We start from the raw sequence: 18,122 nt of genomic DNA on the forward strand, positions 1-18,122 counted from the left end.
TGGCTGTTCAGGGGAGAGAAAAGCAAGATATCGATCAGGGATGTACTTGGATGGGAATACTGGGTGCTTTAGGCTTATACCATAGCCTTTCAAGACTGAAGATTGCCAACCATCTGCTGCGCTGCAAAGTGACACATCAGCAGAAGTGCCACCACTGAAAGGGCGGCACTGGGAGAGCCCAATTATCATGCGGATTGCCTTTTCTGCAGCACTGCTTTTGCCAGGGCATCATTTTGCAAAGCACCTCTCAGCTGCTGCACTGCAAAGTGATGCCTTTACAGAAGCAGTACTGATAAAAGGACTGCCCACATTGTGATTGGACACTCCTGCCACTTGAAAATATGATCAGGTCTTGCCTATTTTATCTGCTGGCATTTGCAGCTAATGTGTTCCTAAGTGAGAAAGAAGTGCTTATTTCTAGGCATCACCTGGTTAATGACATCACTTCTGGCCCTCCGCAAGTGCCATTTGGCCTGCTGCGTGAAATGAGTTTGACACCCCTGAGTTTAACAACAACAAAATTATTATGTCCACCCACAGAGAGGGAAGAGGGAAGAACCGTATACTATGTGTCATCTGTGGTCAGGCAGTGCTTTATTTAGAAGCAACCAAAGGTAACAAAGTAAAAAAAACAACACTTTGTCAAAAACAACACTATTAGTTCTCACTAGATCCACTGTCCTTTCTTTGTCAAGGGAGCGCATGGAAGCCATGGAAAAACAGATTGCCAGTCTCACAGGGTTGGTGCAGAGCGCATTGATGCGAAGCTCTGACTCAGAAACTCCCAGGTAAGCAGGGTTTTTTTTTGCTTTTGTTTTTTATTTTTATTTTTTTTTACAAATTTCTGTGACTTTTTCCCTAGGGATGTCAGTGGTGGCAGAGTTGCCTGCAGATTGGACCATCCCCTGTGCAAATCAGAGTCTTGGTATCAGCCTACAGGTTCAATTTCAGCAAATGTCTTCTGAGTCTGCATTCTTATGCACCTGGGGAAAAGTGTTGCTCAGTTGGCAGGAGGAGGCTGACTCTGCCACCTGGCTGACAGAGGCCAGGCCCCTAAAATGATAGATCAGTTGAGTTTCCTGTAAAGCAGAATCGCCAGTGCTGGACAAAAACACACCATAGAAGAATTCCTGTCCCTCTACACCAGCAATTTTCAACCAGTGTGTTGTGGCACATTGGTGTGCCGCAAATGCTGCACAGGTGTGCTGCAGGAGTTTGGGGGGAGAGCCATTTATTAATAGGGCCTATTGGGAATGTATGGCCCCTGCCAGCAACATGATGTGCCTTGCAAATTGTCAAAAATTGGCAGTGTGCCTTGACAATTTTAGCGCTTTGTCAATGTGGTATGAGATGAGAAAGGTTGAAAACTTCTGCTCTACACAGTTCCCCTCTCATTTGCACAATCCTCATTACTGCAAACGGAGCCATCAGCTAAGCATGGAATCCACTTCATCTGGCCCCTTTAGTTGCATCATTTTGTTCTGTGCAGTCCCTCCTTTTTACTATGGCCAACTGCTCCTCTGCAGATTTTCAAAATCCATATCCAGAAACACCCATTTCACCCATTTCAAGTGCAAGAAGAGCTCAACTTCTCGCTTCTGAAATTATTTAGAAAAGAAATATCCCAAGCTGGAATAAATAATTTTTGAGCTTGAAATAGATGAGCTCCTTTTTGTACCCCAAATGGCATGCTAATGAAGAGGATATCTCTGGAGAGCTACTCCAATACTTCCCTATGCTATTCTTATGGTTGATGTAAATGTTCAGGCCGTGGCAGGACTATCTTTTTTGACAGTATGTATTGATTTTGGTGGGGTTTGTTTATTTCAGGGGTGGCCAATCTTTCAACTTTAGGGCTCCTGAACCTTTAACGTATGTCAGATGACAAGCTGCACCTGCTGAAATTTCCTCATCTACACATTTAATAAAGGTCCAGAAGCCCTGAAGTTGAAAGGTTGGTCGCCCGTGGTTTATTTGTTCATTTGTACGCCACTTTTTGCTAAAAGAAGCCCCAAAGTAGCTCATTGCATATTGCAGACAAAAAAACCCCAACAGCAATAAACCACACTTTGAAACAGATTCAGAACAGGAAAACACAATCATAGAACCATAAACACAGTAATAAAAACCACAACCCAGAGGTCACCCAACATCAGCCAGCTCTAAACGAGCAGTGGATTAGCATCATCTTTGCTAGTTACTGGAAGGCAAGGAGGGATTGAGCTCCGCAAATCTCTCAAGAGGAGAGTTCTGGAGCATGGGCGTCACCATGGAGAAGGCCCTGCCTTGTGCGCTCTGCAAACAAACCTCTAAAGGTATATGCAAGATATACCATGTGGAGGAGGGCACCAGGATGCAGGTCTCCTGTTTTATGGGCTCCCCGAGGCATCCAGTGGGCCACTGTGAAATATGGGAAGCTGGACTAGATGGGCTTTTGGCCTGATCCAGCCTGGCTTTTTTTTTACGTATATAATTTTTTTGAATGTGTCTTTTTGTGGCAACAAGTTCCACAAGCTCACCTGATGCTGAGTGTGAAAAACCATCTTGTGAACAGACTCTTCTGCTTACGAGGATATTTGTATTAGACATCTCTTCCAAGCAGACCAACATCTCTTCTTCCATTTTTGACACTCCCCCCCGCCCCCACATCACAGTGGCACAAGAAATGTCTTTTCAATGTCTAATTCTCGGTTTTTGTTGCAGTGAAAGGACAGAAGGGACCAATGGAGGAACACCTCCATCAGCCCGTAAGTGACCATCTTGTGTTGACATCCCCTAGGCTGCTTATCACAAGACAGGGTTTATTTTAGGCTCTCAAGTGTATCCTTTCTCATGGAGGTGATACTGGGACTTGCCCTCTTCCTCTGTTTTTTTCTGAACTTGATTGCATTCAGAACAAAACAAGATTCATAGGCTTGCTTCTGGTCCAGTGGTGTAGCTACAGGTGGGCTGTTATAAGTACTGCAGATGCAGCCCTAAGGTAAGGGAACAGATGTGGCATGGTTGTATCAGTGCTGGAAAGCTGGATAGAATTAGGCCCTTTGTCTCTTTTCCTGTCTTCTGTGGTGCTAAATTAGAATCCTACTTGGTAAAGCAGGTAGAAGAGGAGGATAGGCAGAGATATCAGTTATAGAGGAGGAGGTGCATTGGCTGTATGCTTTCTTGTCAGAGGTAGAGCTGAGCCAAAGTGCTAAAAAATATTTTTTTTATTGGAGGGGCAGGTTGGGATAGGGGAGATTAAAGTTATCAATAAAACCCCCTCCAGTCTTGTTCTCCCTTCCTTTATTGCCTGTTCCTAGTCCGTATGATGGCAGCAGTCATATTCCTCTCTTTCTGGTATCATTTCTTTTGGGGGGGACTTTACTAGAGTGAAGGTATGAAGGTCTTCCCTCACTCTGTTTTACTTCTTGATATTACCACATAGCCAGATGTCAATGAGTAGTGATGTGGCCAGTAGTAGTGTTGTGGCCAGAAAGTAAAATTGAGCAAGGGCAGTGCTGCCTACCGCTTCTCTGAATTGACTTCATGAAATTGTTATGGAGACAAGTCTAATTGGCTACCTGGCATCTTCATGAAGCAAATTTAGAATAAGAGCAGTGGTTCTAAAAGGCAGTACTTTTTCACCCAGCAAACAAAGTGGCAGAAGATGGTGTGTGTTTCAACTCAACCCTAAACAACTGAATTTTTAACATGGTAGGCACCATCTCCAAATGAAGATGTGACAGAACCAAGCAGTAGCAATACGGGTCAACATAGGATCCAACATAGGTCAGCATAGGATCCATATTTCCATGGATTGCTGATTGTTTTATAAATATAGAGACAGCTTAAACTTAGATGTAGCCTGAATGTCCTGTAAAAATTGACAGCTCTCCTTGGTCATGCTTCTTGATGGATGTCTTCTCTTGTCCTTCTTTCAGCCCCCAGCAGAAGCGGTGTGGGGACCCCTGTTCCTGGCCCTCCACCCCCATCTACTACTGGCACACCGGCTGGGCAGCCCACTGCAATCACACGTTTGCACATGCAGCTGCATCTTCATGACCTTCAGCAGAATGCCAGTGACCTCCGCAATCAGCTACAGCAACTCAAGAAACTGCAGGTAAACGGGTCAGAGCAGGGCCGTGCATATGCCACCTTCTTGAGAATTGCTGGTTTCCATTTTGAAAAGAGCAGGTTTCTGACCCTCATGTTTGGAATGATTTGCTGAGAAGCATGTGGGTAATACCTAGGGTTATCAGAGGCAAAGTGGGACAGAGTGCCTATACCTTTAACCATTGCAACTGTTACCCTGCACATGCCCAATCTCGTCTGATCTCGGAAGCTAAGCAGGGTCAGGCCTGGTTAGTACTTGGATGGGAGACCGCCTGGGAATACCGGGTGGTGTAGGCTTATACCATGATCTCGGAAGCTAAGCAGGGTCAGGCCTGGTTAGTACTTGGATGGGAGACCGCCTGGAAATACTGGGTGCTGTAGGCTTAAACCATAGCCTTTTGAGACTGAAGGTTGCCAACCAAACCTGTATAAGAAAGGGAATTTTGGCAGGTGTACCTTTTTCATCCCTTCCACGTTGATCTGCACCTGCCAAAATTCCCTTTTCTATACAATGGTTAAAGATATAGGCATGCTGCCCCCTCTCTGTATCTGCTACCCTAGTAATATCTGCCAAAATCTCGGAAGCCAGGTGGATGCTGGAGAAGCTGAATCACAGCAGCTGGGGCTCCTTGTAGCAGTTACATGGCTCCTTGTCCTGCTCCATGGCTTGCTAAATTTAGAATAAATTAAGCAACAGAGGAGAAGTGATGCAAATGGCTTGAATTGCCTATTATGTGCAGATCTTAGAGTTCAGATTTGTCAGATTGTTTGGGTTTAGAACTTTCATTATTTGAAACTCGAAGTACACAGTCTTGTGCTGGAGCCTGTTTCTGTTGTAAACTGAAAAGGGTCCCTGGCTAAATTTTAGAAGGAATTGAATGAATAGGCATTTGCTTGGTGATTTTCTTTCTTCTGGAACTAAGGCTGCAATTCGGTTCCCGCTTTCCTGGGAGTAAGCCCTATTGAACATAGTACATAGCAGACATGCATAGGATTGTGCTCTAAGGCTAGGCTGCAAGTTCTCTAAGGAGAACTTTTGATTTAATTGGGGGTGTGGGATCCAGAGTGAGTAGCCTCCTTTGTTGCTGCCTTTTTACCTTTGCCACTATTTCGCAGTGTCAGCTACTGTGTTCCTCCTGGCTGCCAGCAACTGGTAGCTGCCATTTTTCCCCTACTCCAGAATGCCTCTCAAAAAGACAAGACATGATGACCTAGAATCCTCCCAAGTGGCAGTCTAGGGTAACAGTGGCTTAAGTCAGTTTGCAGCCACCAAAAGAAACACTGCTGCCAAATCAGTTTCAGTGCCCCCAAATCACTCCCCCCACCTCCAGAAATCCCCCGCCCCATCTGCAATCTGGATGTGAAATGGAAAGACATTTTGTTTCAGCATTAAAAAGTAACTGCTTCCCATAGTTCTTGAACTGAAGGTGGCCTGGTTCACTCCACCTGGTTTTCAGACCCTCTGCATGGCTTCCATTCCTTTCTTCCTCCAGTTTTGGCTCTCCCTCATATAAGAACTTACAGCCCATACTTTTTTTCTCTGTTTTTGTGTCATCAGTGTTTATATGATGCTTTATTAATATTATTACAGGTAGGGTCTACTTATCCACGGATTTTATATCCATGGGGCAGTGCTCCAGTCACCTCTGGAGGCTCTTCTGAGGCCTGTAGAGACCACGCATGGACTTAAAGGGATGCAGAAACATCTCCAGAGATCCTAGAAGGGCACTTTTGGCCGGTTTTTGACTGAAAGTACCCTTCTGGAGGCCGTTCTGAGGCCCGTAAAAGCCAGGCACGGCCTCTACAGAATGGCTCTGGAGGTGACTGGAGCAAGGTTCCTGTCGCCTTTGAAGCTCAGGTGGACTTAGATAGATATTTATTGTTACGGTCAAAGACCAGCAAAAACAAACACACAATACCGCCCTGCAACAGGCAGAATTTAAGATTTCAACATTAAAATACATTCAGCATTAAAATGCAGCATTAAAATACAATAAAATAGCCATCAAATAAGAGGGAGTAGCAATTAAAATTTCCTTTCATTATTAATAATGCCCTCCTGGGTTTTGTAAGCAGCAGCCAAAAAACTTGCAGTTGGTCTTAAAAGCTGAGAATTAGCCCCTGAAAGTAGTTTCTTGGCCATTTCTGTTTGTGACACGCCCAAGAATTTTCTGCTCAGGGGAATAATAAACTTATCTCGGATCCCCTGATAAAATGGGCAACAGAACATGACATGTTCAAGTGTCTCAACCTCCCCTGAACCACAGGGACACAGTCTTTCAGAGATGGGGATCTTTCTGAGACAGCCCTCGACAAATGCCGAAGGAAGAGCTCTCCACCTAGCTAGGAAGAAAGCTCTCCTCTGTCCAGGAAGCTCTAATAATGAAAGATAAGTGGTCGGGGCAGCTATATACCTTGTGTCGTCAGAGGCAAGAAAATCTGGAGACCTGCTAACATCTTCTTGTAGTTCGATGTCCCCCAGTCTCTGTTTTATAGTCACTCTTGCCTGAATCAAATCCATTGCCAGAACAATCTCTGGTGAAAACCTCAAGTATTTCAGCTTCGTGTGTACCGCCTTGAGCCAGGTAGATTGAAAATTATCAATTAAAACCAAAGATGTTAGGCCTTGGGTGTTAAAATTTAGATTGAGCCACAAATAAATGGATGCTAAGGCAATCCTGGCCTTGACCTTTAATCAAGACGTAAGCTTGCATTAGACACATAGCTGGACACTTGAAATATAGATCTTAAAAATTTGGATTGGACATGTTCAAGTGAGACAAAGGAAGAAGAGGAGGGACCAAGAATTATTCCATACAAAAGTTGGGGCAAGACCTTTGCAAGATATAATCTAATGGCCACCTTTAACATGAAAGAACTTGGTTATTGCACTTGCAGACTTGTGGCCAGCTGCAGCCACAGATTCGTGATGAGCGGTTCTAGTTCCAGTGGAGTGCAGCATTACACCCAAATATTTATAGGAACTCACCTGCTCTGTCTTATGGCCATTAATACTCCAGGGCCTGCACTCAGGTCTCTTGCCAAAGGATATAATCTTGGTTTTCTGGTAATTAATGACCAGCTGGTTTTCTTCACAGAAAAGACTAAAACTATTAAGGGCCCTTCTAAGTCCCACTGGGGTCCTTGAAAGGATAACTGTATCATCCGCGTACAGTAGGACAGATATCTTACGGTTAGCTAAAGCTGGAGGATGGAAGAGCTCAGGTGGGAGAGCTCAGGTGGTCCACCAAGCCATTTATATAGATGTTAAATAAAAGGGGGGCAAGAACACAACCCTGCTTTACACCCTTATAAGTTGAAATAGCATTTGAGAGATGTCCATACCTGGAACATCTTACCTTAAGTGATGTGTTGGAATATAAAGCACGGATTAGAAATAATAATCTGCAATCAGTGGACAAACCCTCCAGCTTCTCCCACAGTTTGACTCTAGTATAGAGTCAAAAGCAGATTTTAAATCAATGAATGCTGCATAGAGGGAACCAGAATATTTCTCCATCAGATGCTGCATGATTATAGCGTGTCCATTTGTGGCCCTGCCCTCCCTGAAACCAGCCTGTTCCTCTGCAATTAGGTTTTCTTCATCAGTCCAACATTTAAGCTTCTCTAGAAGATGGCCAGTGTAAAGCTTGCTGATAATACTCAGCAAGCTTATCGGGCGGTAGTTGGCAGGGTCCTCCCTCTTACCCTTCTTGAAAATCGGGACTATGACAGCCTGCCCCCAGCCATCAGGAATGCATCCTGTGGAATCAATTATGGTAAATAAAGAGGCTAAAAATGGAGCCCACCAATCCACAAAGTTTTTAATCAATTCAGGAGGGATGTTATCACTCCCCAAACCACCCTTCAACCTCCCTGGCCCTACCCCCAGAGTAGCCCCAACACTAAAAGAATGGTAACCATCAGCCCTCTTTATCTGTCCATGTTTCTTGAAGCAAAAGTATGTCGTAGTTCCGATGAAAAAAAGAAACATCCTGGCTTTTACAGCGGGTCCAGCCTGCAATGTTCCAAGAAGCAATTAACAAAAGTTTCATTCAGTCCAGCGCAGGCTTATCCATGTGTAGTCAGGCCAAGCCTGCCTCAGCTGACTGCTGGTTTGAATTACAGTCTGCAGTTATTGCACCTAGACCAAGGTTGTCCATAGGAACACTCACATTGGACCACAAAGAAGCCCCTTTTAACTATAACTGTTGGTTCTAGTGGGTGACAGGGCCTCTTTGAGGAGGGCAGACCCTTGTTCTTTGGAATCACCTCTGACAAGTTTTGGCCAGAGAATCTGGAGACAGCTGGAAGGGCATTGGCAATAGATAACTGTTTAATATCTTTCAAGGCACAAACCAAAGATTCTAGTCTTGTAATCATAACATCTTGTTCATTTAGTTATTATTATTATTAGAAGGCAAATGTCCAAATGAAGACAGGAGCTTGGCATCCATCTCATCTTCTGACAGGCCAGGTGTGGAGACACTCCTCTGTGATTGTTCTAATTGTTCGCTATGGATTAAGGGGGATGTCTGGCTCAAGACAATAGGGGAGCTTACTGATTTTACGTTAGTTGATGCCATTGGTGTGGGCAGATCTGTTGGCGTAGGTTGATCTAATAGACTTGATGCTTCATGATTCACCACAGGGATCCCCTTCTGAGCTTTAATAGCCCCCTTGGCACTCTCACCTTGCTTCACAGAGGTTAGCTCAAGTTTATGTAATACAGAATCTCTAAAGTGACGATGCACCTTAATCCCAAAGCCGGATAACTCAGAGGCCTGTGCAAGAAGCTGCCTTGGGATATTAGTTGTCCAAAAATGAAGAAGAAAACGCTCCTGATGTCTCAAGTTGGGCAACCGTTCCAGCTTATAAAGATCTATCGCAGCAGGGGTCTTCCTGAGAAGGAACGCAAGATGCTGCCTGGCCTTCCATTTGGAGGACCAGTCTGTACGTCTCCCCCGAAAAGGGGAGATATTAATAACTAAACTGTTTATATCCAGCTTAAGGGCAACAGAATCTTTCTCAAAGGTTGTCTGTGTAAAATGACCGCCAGGCTGTGTCGTAGGGTAACTCTTCTATTTATAAATTCAGTCTCCCTACTACTTGTCTGGGCATTCACCTGATTCTCTGGCTGTAAATTTTTGTCCCTGTCCTGAAGCGGATTGGTGATGCAGTCAAGCTGAGTAGATATTGCTTGAAGTGTCTCAGCCATGAGGAAATTCTGGTTGATTAAGAATTCAATATCCATATTTCCCTTCAGATTATTAGCATTTCTCGCACATAATAAGCAGCTACCCTCCTGTGTAACTTTAGGAGAGGGTTGCCTTAAAGGGCTCTCATTTGCACACACAACCTCCAAATAATCTGGATTGCTCTGCTCCTTTTATGGCATCTTTGTTAAGGCAAAAAAAAATCTTCAATCTTGGATTGCTTAGTTGCCGGAGATAACTTTTCTCCCGCCACACCCTCAAGGGAGTGAGACTTTTTCCATCCCATAATAATTTTTCTCTTTGTTTCCAATTGGAGAAATAACTTGCTGAATCTGGCGTATGCCACAAGAACTATAAATAATTAAATCTAAAGTCCTCAGTCCATAGGACTTAAAGGTCAATAAAAGCAGCGGTACCTTGATTAAGGAATTGTTGTTGAAAAAGGATGTAAAAATTGTGGAGACCCACGTCCTAACGATTGCAAACTGGGGGAGCATAAAGACACTGTATTATTGTGGAAATGTTAGCTGGCAGTCATCTTCCTTGGATGCGAAGTGATGAGGGGAACTCAGGAGACAGCTGCTGACCATCTTGGGAGCCTTGTCAGAGACTGGGAAGAGTGGCACGAGCCCCTGGGCTAAGAGCCACGGGCAGAGAGCCCTTCGGCCCTTCGACCCATGCCAAAGGCTCGCGCCTCTGGCAAGCCCTGCGGTGAAATAGCACACACCTGCCAACGAGGAGGAGGAGAACAATCGGTCAGTCAGTCCCCAGCAGGTCAGCAGACTTGGAGGCTCCACCCCCGGCAAGCTAGTCCCTCAGCTGAGCTTAGTGGGCCCTTCCAGACGCTGGCTTTCACCAGGTGGACTTCAAAAACTGTATCTGCAGGGGGTCTGGGAACAGTACTCCCACAGTTAAACAGGCTCCACCTGTATTATTGTGTGTTGGCAACCTTCAGTCTCGAAAGACTCTGGTATCGTGCTCTGAAAGGTGGTTCTGGAACAGCGTCTAGTGTGGCTGAAAAGGCCGATTCGGGAGTGACAATCCCTTCCACACTGGGAGCAAGTGCAGTCTGTCCCTGGTCTGTCTCTATAAATAATGCAGTATTTCTCTCACCAACTCTCACAATGAGTGAGAGTCTTACAGATCCAAGGGTATCACCAAACCCCATTTTTACAAGTGCAGTTTTTACAATTAATGTTCTATATGTTCTACTGACATGTTCTATATGAGAAACTCATAGAACTCATCACATCCTGATGTTTTTCTTCCTGTATGGTCATCGTTCTTTTGTCAACACGTGCTGTCTGAGTTTCCAGCAGAAGCAACCTCAAATCAGCCAGGTGTCATTCATTCATGGCACTTGACTTCCACCTCTCTGCAGCTCATCACAGTTGACTCCTTGCTCTCTCACAGCAGGTGTTCAACAGTGACTCCTCATGGCTCTGCTCTCTCACAACAGCTTTTATCAGCTATAACCATCTCCCATCCAAATTGCAACCAGGGTTGCTCCCACTTAGCTTCTTTGAGCAAGGCACAGCTCCTGCCCCTTTACATAGTAACATCGGCAAAAGGAGAGGACTGTCTTATTGATGGCCCCCTCCTTATGGAATTCCCTCTCCCATGAGAAGTGTCTAACTCCTTCTCTACCAATATTTTGGAGAAGCCTGAAGGTGTTCCCCCCCCCCGGAAGGTTTCTCCAATCCCCTGTGCTGTGTTGCCTGCTGCCCTGTGTATTTTTCTTTTAATTGTTGATTGAATTGCTGAGTGTTTGCTGCTACTGTGCTTTAACTTTTTTTTAAGCTTGCTATTGTTATTTTTAAATTTTCGTTGTGAGCTGCTTTGAATTGGATGGGAGAAAGTCAGAATCAAAATCTTTAAAAGAGGAAAGCAAATAAATAAATAAATAAAAAGAGCTGCCCCAAAGAGTTTATCATTTAAAAGTAGGCATCAGGGTGCATGGGTATGTTAGAGAGGAGGAAAGTGACCTGAACATGGCAGATAGGTGCAAGCAAATTTAGTTACTTGTACTGAAGCTTTGATTGGGTTTGGGCTAAGAGATCATACCTAATGATTCTCACTTGCTTCTTGCTGCAGCAGACCTTGTTCATGCATTTATGGAAAAGCAAGCGAATTCCCCCACCCCACCCCGGCAAGCAACCCTGCTCTCTCTGCACTCTCAATCTCCGCTTCTCCCTTTTCTCCACCATTGGCTTTTATTCTCATTAGCATCATTGCTCACCAATGCAAACCCTCTTGCACTGATGGGCAATATCATTTTGGAGCACTTGGCACCAAGCAAAAGACCAGATGGCAACTGCATATCCAGAGCCAGCAATCTGATCTTGCCGTCCCCAACCGCGGGAGGTGCCCGTGTTTCCTCTGAGTTGCTTAGCTCCAGAGATAATTACAAGTGACAGCTTGCTGGAAGCTGGAAACTGGTGAATGGGTGCAGAGGGTTGCAAAGGCAAATGGCTCGCAATCCCTCGTCTTCCCCCGATGCCTCTGAACTGAGGAAAACCTGCCATGTCCAGTCTCTTAACCGCCTTTTTCTATCAGTGTCAATCATGTATGAAATGCTTCACTCAGGTGAGTCCTGGGATCCTGAGATCTTATATTAAGAGTGCTGCACCCAACAGAGGGTGTGCCTGAGGCCAAGGCAAAGAAGGACTTCTGTTCTGTGAACGAGTATATGTATGCATGTGCACAAATAATTTCATTCTAATGATCTTTAAAAAAATTAAACTAAAGGTATGAATGTTAATGGGTCCAAGTAGAAGAAATAATCCTACAGAATCTTTAGTCCAGGCAGCAATTCACCAGATACCGATCCATAGGAATTTCTCTGAAATAGCTAATGAGATATCTCTCATTTAGTACCAGGTTTAGCACTGGGACACGTGCCTTTTGAAGAAAAAAAAAATCATTTTTAAAAAGTTATTATAAGGACATAAGTCCTACTAGATCAGTCCAAAGGCCCATCTTGTCCAGCATCTTGTTTTCCATACTGGCCCAACTGCTTGTGGGTAGCCCACAAGCAGGAGAGGCATACTGTTTTTCCATCATTGCATGTCTGCAACTGGTATTCAGAGATATACAGGCACCCCCCCCCCACCAGCAGATCTGGTATCCACAGTATTACTTATCCACAGTTCTCCATGGGCCCCACAAGTCTATTACCTTCTATATACTCTAGTACAGTGCTTCTCTAACTTTTAGCATCGGGACCCACTGGAAGTGATGTCCTGGCTGGAAGTGACACCATCAAATAATTAGAAATAATTAAACTAAAGTAAAACAAATAATTAAATAAGGGGAAGCTAGCCCTGTTCCACCAAGTGAATTTTCTCTGCAACATACCTGCAATAACACCACATCCACCCAAAAAAAAAAAAAAATCAGTAAGATTTTCAGCCCTACCCAGTGCCCAGTTCAATTTAGGTTCTTAGATTTTAATCATATCGCTGTTTGGACCTACCTAGCTTTACAAGTCTAAAAAAGGAAAAAAATTCACCCTACCAGCTCAAGCCTCTATTTTATTCTTTTTATGGGGGGGCTTGCCTTCTGGAGCATTTGTTGAGCTCCACATTCATCAGATCAGGACCATTCTGGTGACCTTGCATTCATTTTTGCCTGACCTGACCACGAGACAAGGCACAGTTGCTTACTCACGGGTAAACGTGACTGTGTCATTTAGTTTTGCTTTCCATAGGGTTCAATACATTCGTCAGCTTGGCGGGAGAACTTCCTTCTCGGGTGTTAGGGGATGTGCATTTCATGTGAACCTATACATTAAAATGAAAATTGCACACATTGCAGTGAACAGGTTGTAACCAGTTTCTGTCAGTAACAGATTAACTGTGCTCTGAATCCACTAATGACTCAGGGCATCCTCAGGTGTCCTCCAGAAAAGAGTGGATGAATCCTTTCCTTTTCCATCCTACCTGCACCTCTCTCTGTGGGTGACTGGTGCCTTATGGCCTTAGTGCCCTTGAGCTTGTCTTTCTGCATCATTTCAGCTTCTTCACCTTCCTCTGACTTGTCCTTTCAGCTGCAAAACCAGGAGACAGTGAAGACCATGCTGCGGCGAACTGAGACCGAGATCAGTGTGCGAGTGACTGACACGATGCGCAAACAAGAGGACCCCTTGCAGCGCCAGCGCACTTTGGTGGAGGAAGAGCGCCTTCGCTACCTCAATGAGGAAGAGCTCATAACCCAGCAGCTAAAGTGAGGATTTTAGATCACCCGGTTACATTTTGTCCAGGGCAGGGGCCTTCAGCTGAGCAACCAGCAGAAGGGCATATGGAGAAAAGCGTTCCACACTGGCTGTGGGACACTTTTCTCCATGAGCCCTTCTGCTGGCTGCTGCAGGGAGCAAGGAATACAAAAGTAAAAAAGGGAATGGTTAGGGAAGAGGAAGATCAGCATCCTTTCACACTGTTTTGTAATGACATTTTAAAGACTGGCAGAATGGCTGCTGGTGTAGGCAATTCTGGAAGGGGTCGACCCAATCATAGCTAGGGCGGATAGATTAGCAGGTTGAATTCAGAAGTGTTATAAGTGCCCTTGTCCCACTGAACACCATAATGCCACATTCCCAAAGTAAAAAGTGTAAAGTGGCAGAGAAGGGATATAGGGCTTTTTTTTTTTAAGTACTGTTTTAATCCTGTCAACATTCTGTTATGGCTGTGGCAAGCAAAACAAATATTAATAATATAAGGTAGTCTTGTGTTACCTTGCTGCACTTCACGTTCTGTCAGGCTGGTAATACACATAGAGGTTGTGCCTTGTTATCCACTGGATTTCTGAATCCGATTTGGAATCCTCAGTGGATAAAAAAAAATCAGTGGATACCAAATCAGTGGAAAAATAGCTTTAAAGACCACTTGCAGGATTTTTGCTCTTCTGTTGTCACCCCAGAATGCATTGGGTTAGGCACTATACTGCATTCAGCCACTAGATGGGGTGAATAATGAGATCTAATAGAATGAAATTATATTTATTTAACAGCACGAAGTTAGGAAATGGGATTTTGGTGCTTTTTTCCCTTGTTACAAGACATTTGAAGGTGGACCTCAGTATCTGTGTTGAGTCAAATCAGTAGATACCAAATCACTGGACACTGACGTCCCACCTGTACATTGGAAATCCTTTTTTTAAAAAAATATTGGGAGGGGCACTGAATTTCCAAGATTTTGGTCTTGAGCCGCTAGAAAGGTGCAATTTATTCATGTTTGCCCATCTTCTAGATCCCAAACGGCGGAAAATGCTGTGGCTGGCCTTCCTCCAAGTTTCACAGCCCTATTCTCTGGCTGCAAAAGTGGTGGGATCATTTCAACAATAGTCTTCAGTGGGCAACAAAAGATGGTCGTGGAGGCAAGCATGAAATGTTCCAATGGTGGCAGATGCACACCTCTTGGATGTCATTGTATTTCCTTCCCCCCCCCCCCCCATCTCCCAACCCTCCTCTAAGCAATACTGGTAGCATTGCTCAGAAGGGATTCTGGGGTAAAACCCCAGCGACAGACTACTGGGAGGAATGCTCCTACCACCTACTGCAACATTGGCAAGAGTAATGGAAAAAAAAAGATGAGTCACTGGTGCTGTGTCTTCCCCACTCCCAATCCACTTGATGACTTTCATCTCAGCCTTATGAAAAGCGTCATGATAAGAAATTCCTAATATAAAAGCAAACAGAAATAAGTGTCATATTTCAGGGTAAAAGATCTTCGTGCCAGAACAATGCTTTTTGACTGCAAAAAGGAGAACATATTATTGATATATCAATGAGGGGAGGTAACATAAAAAAAAAGGAGGAGTGCAATTTTGGTTGAAGAAGATGGGTAGAATTAATGGCACAGATGTAATCACTTAGGTTAGAAATCCAAAGAAGGGTTCCAGAATACTCTCGCAGAATAGTCTCCCTGATGAGGTAGTGAAGACTAAGGACCTGTCTGGGTTAGAGACAATGTTGGGGAAGAACAAATATGAAAATGAGTAGGATTGGGGGGTGGGCGATGTAATACAAACACCCTCCCATTTCTGCAGCTCAGCAGCAGCTGAATGGTCCAGGTAACCCTGCCCCAGCAGAAGCCCACATCAGTGAGTGGTAGGGGAAGAAGTGGGAACAGTGAAGCTTCCTCACTGCTCCTATGCAGTTCAACAGGAGCCAGCTTCTCCTTCTGAGGCAGCAAGTGGTATAGCCCCACCCAATACATGGTATAGGCTTCCTCTCCCATCAGCCATATGTGCAGGTTGGGCCTGCAGTACTATGTGCGACTGTGGGGGAAAAAACAGAAGGTCTTGGGTTGCTGTGCCATGGCCTGGTGCAATGCAGGGCATCTTGCCTCCCACACTCTTCCTTCTCTGTATAGGCAGTGGGATTGTGCCATGTATTAATGCTGTGTATTGTGCCATGTATTAATTAGTGTTAAAATGTCATCCCTTGTCACATCTGTTTGAGAAATGGTGTCCCCAGAACACATTAAGTTGTGCGCATCTGTCACCACCTTCCCGGGAGGACATCATAGGGGATTCATTAGCTAAGAGCAGCAGAAGACACTCTGGAGGTGGCAGCTCCTTTGCAAGTTCCTTGTCCTTTAGCTTTAGCCGACCCCTGTGGGATCTCAGAAAATGTTTGCGTATATTGTGTGAAGGCTGGCGTTCACATTTTGTTTAAGCCTATGTCGGTTTATGTCTCATAATCCATAGAAATTATGATCCAGTGGTTATATGAAATAATAAGGGGCCAAAAAGAAACTTAGTATACCCTGATAAAATTCCTATTAGAGGCCCTGCTGATAGCCCTCACCCTTCTTCATCTGGCTTGTCCCTTCACACCGGAAGTGCCTCTCCCTCCACAGGCCCTTTCTTTGCCCTTGGGCAGCCCAATCTTGAGCTTCCCAGCACCCACTAGAGCAGTGGCTCCACAGTAAAGCGCCTACTGCTGTATCCAGTGGGCTCCAGAAAGGAGCCAGAGGTCACCTTGGAGGAAGCTCCAAGCCCCACAAATGAGCTTCTCAAGCCTGCGCTATCTATTTTACCTGTGCAGACTTGAAAGACCCTGCGTTGGGCCTTTTGGCCCGACACAGAATTCAGGATACAATGGAGCAGAGTTCTGCCGATCCCACCCCCTCCTGCCCCAGTTCTTCCCCCCACCCCACCCTTTCCCACCCCTTAAAAGTCATACCACCACCCAGCAGTTGTACTTACCCCGGTGGCAGTGCTTTCTCTTCCTGCCTGCTCTGGGTCCTGGTGCCTGACTGACATGGGCCCAGTACCAGTGCTCCCTACTCCCTGGGTGCCCTAAACATGCTTTAAGGCACATTTACAGCACCCAGCACTGGCGGTAGGGCTCAGTTTAGGATTGGCCCTTATTCCCCCAGCAACTTCCACCTGCTTTCAGGTACAGAGTATTAGCAACTAGCCGAGTAGCAGCTTGGGCAGCTACACCTGTAGATGCCGTGTCGTACTGGTGAGGTTAAACGTGTGAGGGGACAAGTGTTGGCACACCAACAGTTCTCACAGTGAATGCCACAACCAAGGGCTCATTTAGCTTCTCTGAAATGACATCTCCAATCCTAAACACATTTTTAAGGGACTGAACTCACTCGCTAGGATTGCTCTGCACAGGAAGTCGCCTTCCCTTTCTGTAGCTTTCTGGGTACTGCCCTTTAAGCCTGCTGGCAACCTTTCGACTTGAGTGTGTTGCTTTTTTCTGATCTTTAGTAAGCATATTATTTGATCCTGTATTGTAATGGTTTTTAAATAACTGCCAAGATTTATGAAGGGATTTGACCTTCCTAGCTGCACTTTCTGGCTTCCTTTTAACTAATCCCCTCACTTTTGAGAAATCTCTGCTTTTGAAATTAAATACAGCTATGTCAGACTTCCTGGGCCATTTCAGGATTAAATCAAGAGTCACTTCTCCTCATGTCAGTTCAATGGCTATCTGTCCCAAGGCATAATCATTGATTGTATCTAAAAATGTCATGACTGAAATTTACATTTACCCAATCAATTTAAGGGCAGCTGAAGTCACCCGTTATTACCACAGTTTCTATTTTGGTAACCTCCTCGATTTCTTTCTGCGTCTCAAGATTACAGCCAGAGTTGGACTGGCAATTTCTTCCCAGTACTGATTCTTTTGAGATGTTTAATGTATTTGTTCGATCCCACCCTTCACACACTCACATAGGTCACAATCCAACACACAGTTGAGCAGGCTTTAAACTCATTTAGGGTTAAATCCATCAGTAGATTTAGGCATGCCTAACTCTGTTGGAAGGGGCCACACCAGTGGCGTCACTAGGATTCGCGTCACCCAGTGCAGGAGGCCTGCGAGTCACCCCATGCTGTAGGCGGGGCAACGCTCCAGGTGGTGGGTGTGGTGAGGTACCATTGCCCCGCCCCCACTTTTTTTTTGACTGTACCTTTTGTTAGAACACAGATATTTCAGTGTGGTTTGATTCATTGCATTCTGTATAAAATTGCGCATTGATTGATATATAACATGATGGGATTATTCCTCCAGATTCTGATTTTAGTGATTTTGAAAACTTGTAGAGTCTCACACACACACACTCATGTCAACTTACTAACACCTTATTGCAGCAGTTCTCAAACTTTTAGCACTGGGACCCACTTTTTAGAATGACAATCTGTCCAGGACATTGGAAGTGATGTCATGGCCAGAAGTGACATCATCAAGCAAATTAAAATAAATAATTATAGATAATTAAATTAAAATAAAAGAAATAATTAAATAAGGGGGAGCCAGTCCTGTTCCACCAAGTGAATCTACTCTGAAGTAAGTCC

At 44.7% G+C, this 18,122-nt stretch overlaps 1 protein-coding gene and 1 pseudogene across 1 annotated transcript in view; both read left to right on the forward strand.

The window, feature by feature from the left end:
• The window catches only part of SRCIN1 (SRC kinase signaling inhibitor 1), a 150,960-nt gene that overhangs the window by 98,312 nt on the left and 34,526 nt on the right, over positions 1-18,122 (forward strand). The window contains exons 7-10 of the mRNA XM_066627851.1: positions 696-788; positions 2,704-2,747; positions 3,921-4,099; positions 13,357-13,532. Coding sequence (XP_066483948.1) covers positions 696-788; positions 2,704-2,747; positions 3,921-4,099; positions 13,357-13,532 — 492 coding nt within the window. The remainder of the gene's footprint in view (positions 1-695; positions 789-2,703; positions 2,748-3,920; positions 4,100-13,356; positions 13,533-18,122) is intronic.
• Positions 4,271-4,389, forward strand: LOC136654965 (5S ribosomal RNA; annotated as a pseudogene).

This window comes from Tiliqua scincoides, chromosome 5, assembly GCF_035046505.1.
Source record: "Tiliqua scincoides isolate rTilSci1 chromosome 5, rTilSci1.hap2, whole genome shotgun sequence".
NCBI lineage: Eukaryota > Metazoa > Chordata > Lepidosauria > Squamata > Scincidae > Tiliqua > Tiliqua scincoides.